Genomic DNA, 12,716 nt, shown 5'->3' with positions numbered 1-12,716 from the left:
AAAAGTAAAAAAAAATTAAAAAAGAATATCAGCACGATTTATTTTGAATTAGGTCGCTTTCCCTTAGATCTGATTAGAAAATATAAGAAAATAAAATACTGGTTTAAAGTGGTTTACAGGGAGAAATGTATGATCTCTAGTTGTTGTGATTTTTTGGTAAAATGGAGTGGAAATAGAAATGTATTCGACTGGGAATATAGTATCGGAGACGATTTGAATAACTGAGGATTTGGAGGTGTATGGCTGAACCCATTCAATGTTTGTTACCAAAAATTAACTCTGCTAGAGATTAAATAGAGACTATTTGATCAAGGGGAGCAAACTCTACGAGCTAATTATATAAATATCTAAATACCTGACAAACTTTCTCTTCAATTTTGTCTTAATATAGGACCTGTCAAATATAGAATGACTCACTAAAATACCTATTTTGGCTAACTTACTTGATATTGAGACAGGAAGATACAGAAACATTAGGAGAAAAGCAAGATTTGTAAACAATATGGAAGATGAATTCCACTTTTTACTTTCTTGTAACAAACTTTGTAATCATAGAGTTAAATAAACTTCAGTTTATAAGGCTATCAAGCTTCTAAATTCGCAAAGTATCAATGAACTCTGTGCATTGGGTAAATATATTTTCGAATCAAATAAGCTAAGAACCACTTTAATATGTTTTGAATTGAAATTGTATGTTGTTCTAACAGATTCATTCTCTATGCATTATGCATTGTATTTCTGTCGTATTTTGGTTATGTTACACTGATGGGACAATAGACTAAAGTTATAAGTTAAACTTGAAAAAAACTGGTTTCAGCCAGGTTTCAGTTCCGATAAAAAATGCCTAACAGACGACACATGCCACCCAACAGCATAAGCTCACTTGCCCTTCAGCCAGTTGAGCTAAAACCTCAAGGGAAGTAACTCAACAAAACTTATCAGAGATTGTTCATTTTCGAGCTGAGAATGTAATCAAGGTCTTCTGTCAAAATTAAATGTTTGTAGAATTGAGAAAACAGACCAGTAGACAAGCAGATAAGCTGACAGACACCAGCATTTCTATATCCCCAAACAATACGTCGTGGTGGGGGGACAAAAAAATTCAACAATTTGTTTTATACTGACATGTTTATTTGAAATATACACGTATGTTGAAAAATTACAACAAACCTTTATATCTGTTCATGATAGTAAAAACTAGATAAATGATAGTAACAATTAGACAAATCATGTTTTAAAAAAAAAAAAATGTAAAAAATATAATTGTTTTTCATTCTGAAAATAAACCAAACAAAATCCATTTAAAAGAAGGAAAAACCAAACTGAATGTCTATATTGAAAATTCTAAAATACCAAATTATCAAAACCATTTCTGTCACTTTATATATCAACAAAACATAAAGTAATTCAGAATATTAGTAATGCATATTCTATGGTATTTAATAAGGCAAGCAACGGTATCAGTTCTAAACAGAAACGTAATTAACCTTGTCCATATAAAAACTGTCTGTATAAAAACAAATGCATGTAATTCATTTAACTTCATTTCAAAGTGAAATTTTTAAAATGTAAAAGTATTTGAACACATTAAAACTGTCAACAAAATAACTTCAAATGGCACTTTTTTTCATAAAATAGAGGCAAAAAACCCCGACAGCCCATGAGGCTTTAGGAGAGTACCAGGGTAAGATCAGGCCAATAACATCACTGACGAGTTCTAGAAGGACGAAATAGCTATAAGATGTAGGTTCATTCATTTTTGGTCTCTACTGTATCCAACTCTCAATTTATATTGGAAAGTGTAAATATCTTGTGTGTCTTGGTATACATAATAACCCATTGATTTCATCAGCCAGAACTTGATCTGGAAAAATATTAATTTATGAAACACAATATCACTGCATTTTTCAATGCATACAGCCCAGTAATAAATGACAACATCACTATATTATAAAAGCATTTTTTAAAAAGCACTTTACAGTATTTCACCTGATCAAAACCACAATGAGAACAATGTCAATATATAGACCCCATAAAGTGCCAATAGTGCAGATTAATTTTACACCGATTAACTCAAAAGTTCTTTTATCATTATAAACAAAAAATCAAGCCAATCACGCTTGTTTTGCTAAGAGATACCTCACATTCATCAATTATTTTGTTGATGCTTAAAAGAATGGGAAAAATAATCAAAAAAAGCCTAAAATGGAAGCCAAATTCAGGTATGGATATGAAATTATAGTATTAATGTGAATTTCAATTATTGTGGCAACATTTCCCCTGGGGGTCAGCTTTCTAAGAATACAAATTGTTTTCAAGATAATAAAACTTTGGTGTAAGTATGCTTATAAATAAGCCTACCTGGGGTATGGAAACCATTTGTGAACAGAAAGACTGCAAAAGAGACAAATATTTTCTTTGCAGAAAAGATAATGAAATAAACTCCCATGGTAGGGCAGGTGACCCAATACCTTTACCCACCCAATCAGAGAAAACATCTGGTGATAATCTGACCATCCTATATCTATTTAGAGTAGCTTACTTTAATAGAGTGTACCAAACAGAGAGATGACGGTCGAATTGTATTTTATAATCAGTAAATCACTGTAAATGCCATCAACCTGATTACTACTTCTAAACAAACTAATCCAAATTTATCTATTTTACAAAAGCATACAGAAGAGGACACTTCCTTTTAGGTACAATACAAAGGACCAACTATTTATGTCATGACAACTTGGACTAGAATTTGCAATGGCCCATCTATTAAGTAGCATTGCCACTGGGATTTGTGATTTGCAATGGTCCATCTATTAAATATCATGGTCACTTGGACTAGAATTTGAAATGGTCCATATATTAATATTATGGCTACTGGGGCTTAAATTTGCAATGGTCAATCTATGAAGTACCATTGCCACTGGGACTTCGGTTTTGCAATGGTCCATCTTTTCAGTATCTTGGCCAAAGGGACTTGAATTTGCAATGGTTCATCTATTAAGTAGCATTGCCACTGGGACTTGGGATTTGCAATGGTCCATCTAATAAATAGCATGGCCACTGGGGCTTAAGTCATGAGAACACAATGAAGAGGCTTGTGGTAGGATTCTAGATCTACTTCAGTTCACATAGTCCTGACACTATTATAAGCTGCTTCTAGAGGGACTTGACACAGATTTGCAGTGGTCCTTCTTCTAAGTGTCTTAATAATAAAACAACATTGGGTACTTCATGACGAAAAATACTGCACAAAAACAATTTTATGTTGTTAAAATGTCGCCGCCCTAAATCTTCCACTTTGAACAACCCCTTGGTGGGAGATCTCCCATTTTCGCCCCTCTAGAGGATGGCAACAAATATCTTATAATTTAGATATCTTACAGGCCATGGGGTTGGGAATTTGTGATTAATCACTGAATCAAGGCAGAATCAATAATTAATCTTTAAACTCTTTCTTTTGGATATACACATTGTTGATAGGACTGTCATCACACCTAGAAAACTCGGAAAAAAAGGCCGAGATTTAGAGGTAGAATACTGGGACAAGTTGTGGTGCTGAAATAAAGCAAGAATTTGGTCGACATTGAATACAACTACTATAATTTGTAAAACTTTGAAAATATAGGGTCCTAATTTTTAAAATCCTATAACATTAACAGCTACATTTCAACATACAGAATTCAAAATAAATAAAGAATTTCAAGACTCCCAACATCATGAATTTTGTGACCCTGTAATCTTCAAATCCTTATACATTATATACAGGCATTATATATATTAAATTGTATTAATACATTATTTACGGGAATTATATTAAGTAAATTGAATTAATACTCCAAATCAGACTCAATGAAACTCTTTAAGAGTCCATGACAAATATGTAAATTCAGAAGGAAAGACACTTTCACGAGACCCTATATTGTATATTAATTTTAATTCTTATTCAAGATTTGTAAAAATGAAAAAATGATAGGGAGTTAAATCCAATTCTCAAAATCCAACAAATTTGTGAAATTTTCAAAATCCACAAAATAAAATCATTTTTGTCTTGGAATCTCAGCCATGTTAAAAAAAAAACATGGCTATCCTGCATTGAGTTTCAAAATTGATTATCTTTTCAAACACTAATTTTGTATGCTTTGTACCTAATATATTTTCTGAGAAATTTATAAAAAAAAATTAACTAATTATATATAATAAATATCTCTTTTCCAGACAAATGGGTACAACTATGTACTATAATCATCATATTTCTTCTTTAACAGTAATCAACTGAACAACCTCTGTGGCAAGAAAGGGATGATACAATCTTCTGCACAATATAGATAATTAATGTGTAAATACTTAAACATGGGACAATCAACACCAGTATTACAGATTATCTTTATACAATTAATGTAAAATACAGCTAAAATAATCTTACCTAATAAAAATACACTGTATATTGTTCTTCATTTATCATTTCTATATCAAATAGATTATCACACAAAATGTCTATGCTTAGATTCAAAATTAAAAAATATACTTTTTGTTCATCTTTTCAGTTTTCAAATTTATAAATCTATCAATTGGTCATGATTTTTGTTTCAGTAAAGTAAGAATAAGAATACTATACTACAAATAAAACTACACCTTACAACATGGAAATTCTAACCTCATAACAACACACGTCGGCCTGAGAATTTGATACAGTCTATGTGTATCTGGACATAAACAAGTGGATGTAGTAGCACATTTCTGTAGGTTTCAGTGAACTGGATTTAACATTTAGCCTTCATTATACACACCAGGATAGGGTGATATACATCTAGACTATATCAAAACCTCATATCCCTAATATACATAGACTGTAACAAGTTCTCAGGTCCCTGTGCCCAATAACTGCCCTGTTCATGTACTGGCTACATGCACCACCATCAATAACATGTTGGTTTGTCTATATGGACCAGCCCTCATTTTAGTAACTCCTCATGTTGGTCATGATCAGGCCCACATACACTCCAACAATAATCATGGACACAACAATGCTGGCAACACCAGCGAAAATGGCGATGTTGGAAAGTCGCCTAGCAGAGTCTGAATGTTCTCTTGCCCGTTGAAAGTCGCCTCTAGCATAGGCATTTTTGGCCTGAAAGAGGGAAAAAAATGCAATTTTTGTGAAAACTAGGTTTATGGGAATATAAGAAGCAAAGCAGAAACTAGAGAAAGTTTTGTTTTTGACATATCTCTAAACTTAGGGGTCAGGCTGACCTGAAAACCAGGAAATATAAATGGTGATTCATACTTGACCTAGATATTGAATAGGATTAATCTGAATTGAGTAATATATAAATTTACTGTGTTAATTTATCGGTCAATCCGAGTACATCAGATTAATCAAATAGCTTCAATGAAATGAAAATTCTGAATAAAAACTAATTATCATGAAGAAACCAAATTGTGTTTAGACAGACAGATACATTCTAAACCTATGGCATGGCTATGTACTTCAATACTGTATACCCGGTACATGCACAAATCCAAAAATTAAATAGGTAAATGACTCGATCAAAACAGCCTTCAGAGTGGATGTCTCCACCAGTTATTTGAATTATTTACATCAAGTGGAAAGCTTAAGATAAACTCCAGTGGAGTGCTTAAAAAGTCATTGAAGGTACACTTTTATTTAATTTAGTCTCTTAGAAAATGTACAAGCACTGGAAGTAATCTCATTTTAGTCTACAAACAACTGAAGTGGAAAGCTCGAATAAACACGACTTAGACATACTTGTGTTCAATCATATGAACTTGTGATGGAAAGACAGCTTGATTTGACTTTTTTGTTTACACCATAAATAGTAGAGAAAAAATGAATCTGTCAATTCCTATCTAGGTAAGAGACAGCTCACATGTGCCTTTTTCCTTAAAATATCTTAACTCAAAATGGGATCATGTCATCACTTTCTGCATATTATGTCAAGCAAAGTCATTAATTATTTCACACATTCAATGTGCTCATGATGATATTGTGATTATTTGGTCCAGCAAAAGAGAAGTTTAGAACAAGTCAACAGGAGACTATATAGGCCTGCATCCCTGGCCGGGTACTAATGTAGAGTTTATCTACGGTATGACATTTGTGCGGTTGCTAAGCTGAATACCTCTTCATTTCAATTTGAGAGTAGGCTAAATGTATTAATTTCAACAAAATTTGAAGTCCTTCAACCCAGCATATTTTCGATCCATATCATGAACCTAGGTCTTTAGCTTATTTAGATAATAACTTCGAAAAGTAAATGTTGTTCACTTGGAAAAATAAACTTAGTACCCCTTCATCCCAGGTGGCCCAAGTTTTCTCTGGCCCTGTCACCATGTCTGGTGACAGGGCCAGAGAAAACTCGGGCTACATCCCAGGGTGCTACAGGCCAAACATCAGGTATCTGGACCACTTTAATTGATTGCTGACATGAAGTCTTTTTAAAATTTTAGCAAATTTTACCTCTTTGGCCTTGAAAGAAGATCAAGGTCATTCATTTGCCCTTCATCAGAGCATACTACAGGCCCAATATCAGGTTTTGGGCCTCTTGGTTATTGAGAAGTAATGTAAAATTGTTCGCACATTTGACCCCCGTGACCTTGAAGGCAGGCACTTACCTCACTGGCTTTCATTATGGCGAATATTCCCACAGGCCAGAAACAGCAGACAGTAGTGAAAATGGCTCTGGTCATGTAATCAGGTGGAGGGGGTTCCGAGAAAGTCTGAGGCGGAGGTACCACTTGAATCTGTTGACCAATAGTAAATAGATTTATCATAGTTATGTAAATGAGTGTATGGGTAAGTCCGGGTCTCTATTCCCTTATCACTTGGGTTCACATTGACATGTCTGAGAAGGAAAGTTTAGAGGAAATCATTGATTCTCATCCTGCTCCTCCAGCAAAGGAACCAGCCAGCAATGACGCTTTCCAGGCATTAGGCTTATTCACTACTTACCTGGATGAAAGACTAAAAAGTCTCCGTGAAGATATACGAGATGAGCAGGTCCTATCTGCTAATTCTTTCAAACGGTTGAAAAAGGAAAGAGAGGTAAAGTTCAAGTTTAATGGTAACCAGAAGCAATTTGAGTTTAACACAGAAGTGCTTGACGAACTTGAACTAGCAGAGAAAGCTGTTCAGAAAAGTGACGCAAACTCTACTTTGTTAAGCCTGTCGAAAATCAAGACTCTTATTCATAAAAGAAACAAGCTCATTCGTATTGCTGACAAATCTTCCTGTGGTTGGGATACTGTGAAGGAGTATGAAAGTGACGAGCTCGCAAGTGATTCCGAAGATGAAAAGAAAATCCGTCAGGCGGAATTTCGGGCACAACGCAAAAAAACGAGTCCAAAAGAAATCTACTCCAGCAGCCGCGACTGGTGGACCCCCCCGGGAAACTGTATGGCTCTCAAAGTATTGGCGGTAATCATTCTGGTGCTTTTCGTGGCTCCCCTCAGTTTCACCAGCTTTCCAGGTTTCATCGCGGAGGGACCTGGCCTCAGTTCGGAGGTAGGGGGCGTGGCAGCCCCGCCCCCACAGACTTGTGCCATGCCTGTGGAGGAGTTGGACATTGGAGAGCAAATTGCCCAAAGATCACGGATTCAGCCGGAAAATGAAGACAATTCAGTTAAGTACCATACTCGAGATTTGTTTGATTGTCAGCTTAATGACGAGAATTATGAAATTTCAGAAAACCAGATTTCACGTGATTCGAAGCCAATCTCCAGTGTTAAAGGTCGTTTGAAAAATTCGTTAGACTATTGGAAAAACTGTGTAGAAGCAAACGATTATATTTTGAGCGTTTTATCTGATGGTTATTTAATACCTTTTGTATCCACTCCATACAAGAAATGTAATAATAACAATAAATCAGCTATGAACCATTCAGAATTTGTAACGGAGGCTATCTTAGAATTGTTACAAGCAGGGAGTGTAGTTGAAAAGTTTGAAATTCCACATGTTGTAAACCCGTTGTCCGTGTCGGTTAATGCCAGCGGCAAAAAACGTCTGATTTTAGATCTGCGTGAAGTAAACTTTCATGTTTGGAAAGAGAAAATTAAATTTGAAGACTGGAAAACAGCTATGGATTACATCGTACCGAACGGGTACATGTTTAAGTTTGATTTGAAATCGGGTTATCACCACGTGGACGTTCATTCTTCTCATCAAAAATATTTAGGTTTTTCATGGGTCATTGACGGGAGAATTAGGTATTTTTGTTTTACTGTTCTTCCTTTCGGTCTTTCTTCAGCCCCGTACATTTTTACAAAAGTGCTCCGACCCCTCGTTAAATTCTGGAGGAAAAATGGAATTTGTATTGTTGTGTATCTTGATGACGGATGGGGTATACGTTTAGATTTTGACACCTGTAAAGGTCATTCAGATTTCGTCAGACAGAGTCTTGTATTTGCTGGTTTTGTAGCTAATGATGGAAAGTCTATTTGGCAACCCACGCAAAGATTAGAATGGTTAGGGATTAATTGCGATTTGGTTATCAACGCTACATCAATTCCTATAAGGAGGCTAGATAGTCTTACTCAAGTTCTTAGGAAGATCTCTACCCCCGGGTGTGTGGTGACAGCACGTCAAGTAGCTAGTGTCACGGGCAAAATCATATCCATGTCCCCTGTCTTGTGTAATATAACTCGATTGATGTCTAGGTATTTATACAGGTTGGTCGAGAAAAGGTCGTCTTGGGATTCCGCTTTCGTGATAGACAAAGATAACGAATGTTGGAGTGAAATGAAGTTCTGGCTTTCTAATGTTAACTCTCTCAATTTGAAGTATATAAGCAATCGTATCCAAAAAAGTAAATGTGTCGTATACTCTGATGCGAGTAGTCATTCTTGTGGAGCTTATGTAGTGGAAGTTGACAATGCAGTATTTCATCAAACTTGGTCGTATGAAGAGTCTCTCAAAAGCTCAACTTGGAGGGAGCTCTATGCTATTCAGTTAGCTATGTCAGAATTTCGAGATATATTGAGAGGTCAAATAATCACATGGTATACTGATAATCAAAATTGCGTCAGAATTATTGAGAGCGGAAGTTCGGTGTTAGAGCTTCAAGTTTTAGCCTTGAAAATTTTCCAGTTAGGTATCTCTCTTAATTTGTCGCTTAAAGTTGAATGGATCCCTCGGTCTGACAATGAGAAAGCTGATTACATCAGTAAGATCATAGACTATGATGATTGGGGTATATCAAAAGATTTTTTCGAGTTTTTGAATGATATGTGGGGCCCACATACTGTGGACCGATTTGCTAATCATTTCAATTCTAAAACATTGAGATACAACTCAAGGTTCTGGTACGCTGATTCTGAAGCAGTTGATGCGTTTTCCCAAGATTGGTCGAATGACAATAATTGGCTTGTTCCTCCTGTATATTTAGCTCCTAGGGTGATAAAATGCATGATAGATTCACGATCTTCTGGTACGTTAGTGCTTCCCAAGTGGATTTCGGCCCCCTTTTGGCCCTTACTTTTCGGTGATCACCTAGAAACCCAAACCTGTATAAGCGACATTCTTGTTTTCACTGAAAGTGACCGCATTTTCGTACCGGGATCACACAAATCGCTGTTTAATTCAGTTGATTTTAAGGGGCACGTGCTTGTAGTACGTTTTGATTATCAACAATAAGTTGTAGCCAGGTGATTGGTTAGTGGTGATTGTGAGTGCGTGATCAGCTAGAAGGACTGTGATTGGCTGACACGACACACCCACTTACTATCAATCGTATGTAGTTGTAGTTTTGTTCACTCATGTGGAACCGACAAGGCCACTTGCATTGACTCGAGATGTATATATTGTTGTGCGGCCACTTGGACATTGACATGAAGCATGTATTGTTACAATTGATGCCACTTGGCTTTTGACTGAAAATTACTTTGAGGCCACTTGGCTGTTGAAATGAATAATTAGCTTTTTTGTTTGCTTATGTCATGAAAATATCATGAGGCCACTTGGCATTTGATATGAATATACGAGGAGGCCACTTAGCTTTTGATAATAGTGTACATGTACACTTTTTAGATAATTGATGTTTAGAGTATATTTATTGGATTTACTCAGCTTGTGGACACATGAAGGTTAATTTGTTGTTGTTGTTTTTTTTATAATTTTTTAGTGGTGATCATAATGAAATAAATGTTGTTGATTAGAGTTTGTTTACACGTTACAGATATTTTCTCGAATGGTATTTGGAAGGAGCGTTCCTTAATAAAAGACGGTAGTCTACGTAGTCTGGCTTCTGACCTACACGACTTCGTGCTAAAATCAAGGGCAGATTCTACCAGTAAAGTTTACCAAAGGCGATTTAAAAAGTGGGTTGAATGGTGCAGCCTTTACCCAGAGATCACCCCTATTCCAGCCAAGGAATTCCATGTTGCGTTGTATTTCAAACAGATCGCAGAGTCTTCAAAAAGTTCTACTGCGATTGATCAAGTATTTTATGCTATCGGTTGGGCCCACGATTTGGCAGGATTGCATAACCCTTGTAAATCAGCGTTCGTCAATCACGTGAGAGAAGCTGCCCGCAGGCAATTAAAGACATCCGTTATTAAAAAAGAACCGCTTACTCCAGAACATTTGAAAAGCTTAGTCTCGAATTTTGCGGGTCATAGAGCTAATTTGAGTGATTTAAGGCTTGTAACATTGTGCCTGTTAGGATATTCTGCATTTTTACGTTTTTCGGAAATTTGTAATATTAGAAGATCAGACTTAATGTTTTTCGAGTCGCACATGAATATAAACATACCAAAGAGTAAAACGGACATTTACAGAGAGGGTAACACAGTTTCAATAGCTAAGCTAGATTCACAATGTTGTCCTGTTTCTATGACACTTAGGTATTTGCAGCTTGCTGAAATTCCTCACGATTCTTCCGAATTTATATTCAGATCTTTGTCATTTTGTCCAAAATCGAACTCCTATAAATTAAGAGGTACTTCACCGTTATCATACACTAGGGCCAGGGAGGTGTTACTAGAAAAACTGTCAAGCATAGGACTTGACCCTTCAAAATTTTGTCTACATAGTTTGAGGTCTGGCGGTGCGTCGGCTGCGGCTAATTGTGGGGTATCTGACAGATTATTCAAAGCGCATGGTCGATGGAGGTCAGAAACTGCCAAAGATGGCTATGTGAAAGACAAGCTTGAGTCAAAATTATTTGTATCAAAGAATTTGGGTTTGTAACTTGATGTTAGTTAATGTACATTTTAAGGGATTACATGGTAATAAACATGTTAACAGTGTATCCCGTTCTTTGTTGTCTGTACGTCCTCATATAGCTAGGCGGACTAACTCCCAGTAATGAGTTTGAGTTTATATGATAAATAATTTATGTTCGTTTGAGAGAAACGAATTAGAATATAAATAGATTTATCATAGTTATGTAAATGAGTGTATGGGTAAGTCCGGGTCAGAGTTCAGCACGTGCCGCATTATTGGCACGTGCGATAGGTAGTCTTAGGACAGTGATGACACGTACAGGTGTCTGTGTTTGCCTAGCCATTGTACTATACGGACTTCCCACCCACCCACCCCTTTTTGAATCGTCTGTGTGTCTACTTTTGTTTTCGTTCTGTGATTGTAGAACCTTTATTGGACGGACACAACATGGATGTTTGTAACATTCCGAAGTCGGATTGAAGCGAAGACACAATGGGAAAGTGATGGACTCTGTGCTTGTGATTTATTGTTATATCTAAAGTGAATAAAGTACGTCCTCATATAGCTAGGCGGACTAACTCCCAGTAATGAGTTTGAGTTTATATGATAAATAATTTATGTTCGTTTGAGAGAAACGAATTAGAATATAAAATGACTTACATCAATGAAGACTGAAGTTCTATATTATCACAGGGACTTTGCACAAATTCGAAACCTAACGACTATATATATGTAGTTAATATAGGAGAATACATATGTAGTTGATATATGTATATATATATATTGACAGACCAGCAGTGGTCGGGATTTGTGCCAAGTCCCATGATATACATGAAATTTAAACAGATATATATTTTACAGAAGAAGACTTATCTAAAGGAGATAAATCAACATTTCTTCCAAATAAAACAAGAGGCCCAGAGGGCCTGTATCGCTCACCTGGTTTCATAAGATATGAAACAAGAATGATGCTTAAGTATATTTGTCGCTGGTATTGCTATGTCAATATATATCATAAGCATTTTATATGGGTACATGTACATTGGTTTTATTTTAATTCTAAAAATGCCAAAAAGTGCATTAATCCATGAAATGAAATTGACTTTTGGCGCGACCCCATAGGGATGCTACCACACAAATGTGAGTGATATTCATTGCTTGGTTTCAGAGAAGAACTTGTTTAGACCAATTGACCCCTTTCGACCCTGCCCTCTGCCCCCTGGGGGGGGGGTCAGCTCCTTCCTTTATACAATTTTGAATCCCTATCCCAATAGGATGCTACCAGTCAAACCATTGCTAAGTTTCAGAGAATAAGTTGTTTAAATAAATTTAGCCTAATTGACCCCTTTTGGCCCCACCCCTCAGCCCCCTGGCGGCCCGAGTCAACCCCAACATTTGTACAATTTTGAATCCCCACCCAATAACCATGCTACCCCATACAAATGTGAGTAATATCCATTGCTTAGTTTCATAGAAGTTTAAACAAATTGACCAATTTTGGCCCCGCCCCTCAGGCCCCTGGGGGGTCAGCCCCACC

General features: G+C 36.2%; 2 protein-coding genes across 4 annotated transcripts in view; one reads left to right on the top strand and one right to left on the bottom strand.

Moving 5' to 3' along the window:
- Positions 1–1,113: 1,113 nt before the first annotated feature.
- LOC117336339 (proline-rich transmembrane protein 1-like) overlaps positions 1,114–12,716 on the bottom strand; it is a 29,266-nt gene continuing 17,663 nt past the window's right edge. Inside the window, exons 3-4 of the mRNA XM_033896833.1 lie at positions 6,634–6,762; positions 1,114–5,128 (exon numbers count right to left, since the gene is read on the bottom strand). Coding sequence (XP_033752724.1) covers positions 4,958–5,128; positions 6,634–6,762 — 300 coding nt within the window. The 3' untranslated portion in view covers positions 1,114–4,957. The remainder of the gene's footprint in view (positions 5,129–6,633; positions 6,763–12,716) is intronic.
- Positions 6,832–11,763, top strand: LOC117336336. Of its 3 annotated transcripts, XM_033896829.1 has the most exons (3): positions 6,832–7,640; positions 10,191–10,332; positions 11,604–11,763. In XM_033896829.1, the coding sequence occupies exons 1-3, from the start codon at positions 6,860–6,862 to the stop codon at positions 11,638–11,640; spliced, it is 960 nt and encodes a 319-aa protein (XP_033752720.1). In that variant the 5' UTR covers positions 6,832–6,859; the 3' UTR covers positions 11,641–11,763. The 3 variants fall into 3 exon arrangements, with proteins under 3 accessions (XP_033752720.1, XP_033752721.1, XP_033752719.1); XM_033896830.1 differs by lacking the exon at positions 10,191–10,332 and having other exon boundaries at positions 6,832–7,639; XM_033896828.1 differs by having other exon boundaries at positions 10,191–11,763.

The sequence above is a fragment of the Pecten maximus genome, chromosome 10, assembly GCF_902652985.1.
Source record: "Pecten maximus chromosome 10, xPecMax1.1, whole genome shotgun sequence".
In the NCBI taxonomy this organism is placed as follows: domain Eukaryota; kingdom Metazoa; phylum Mollusca; class Bivalvia; order Pectinida; family Pectinidae; genus Pecten; species Pecten maximus.
The sequence above is the reverse complement of the archived record's forward strand: the minus strand, read 5'-3'. Positions and strand labels throughout refer to the sequence as shown.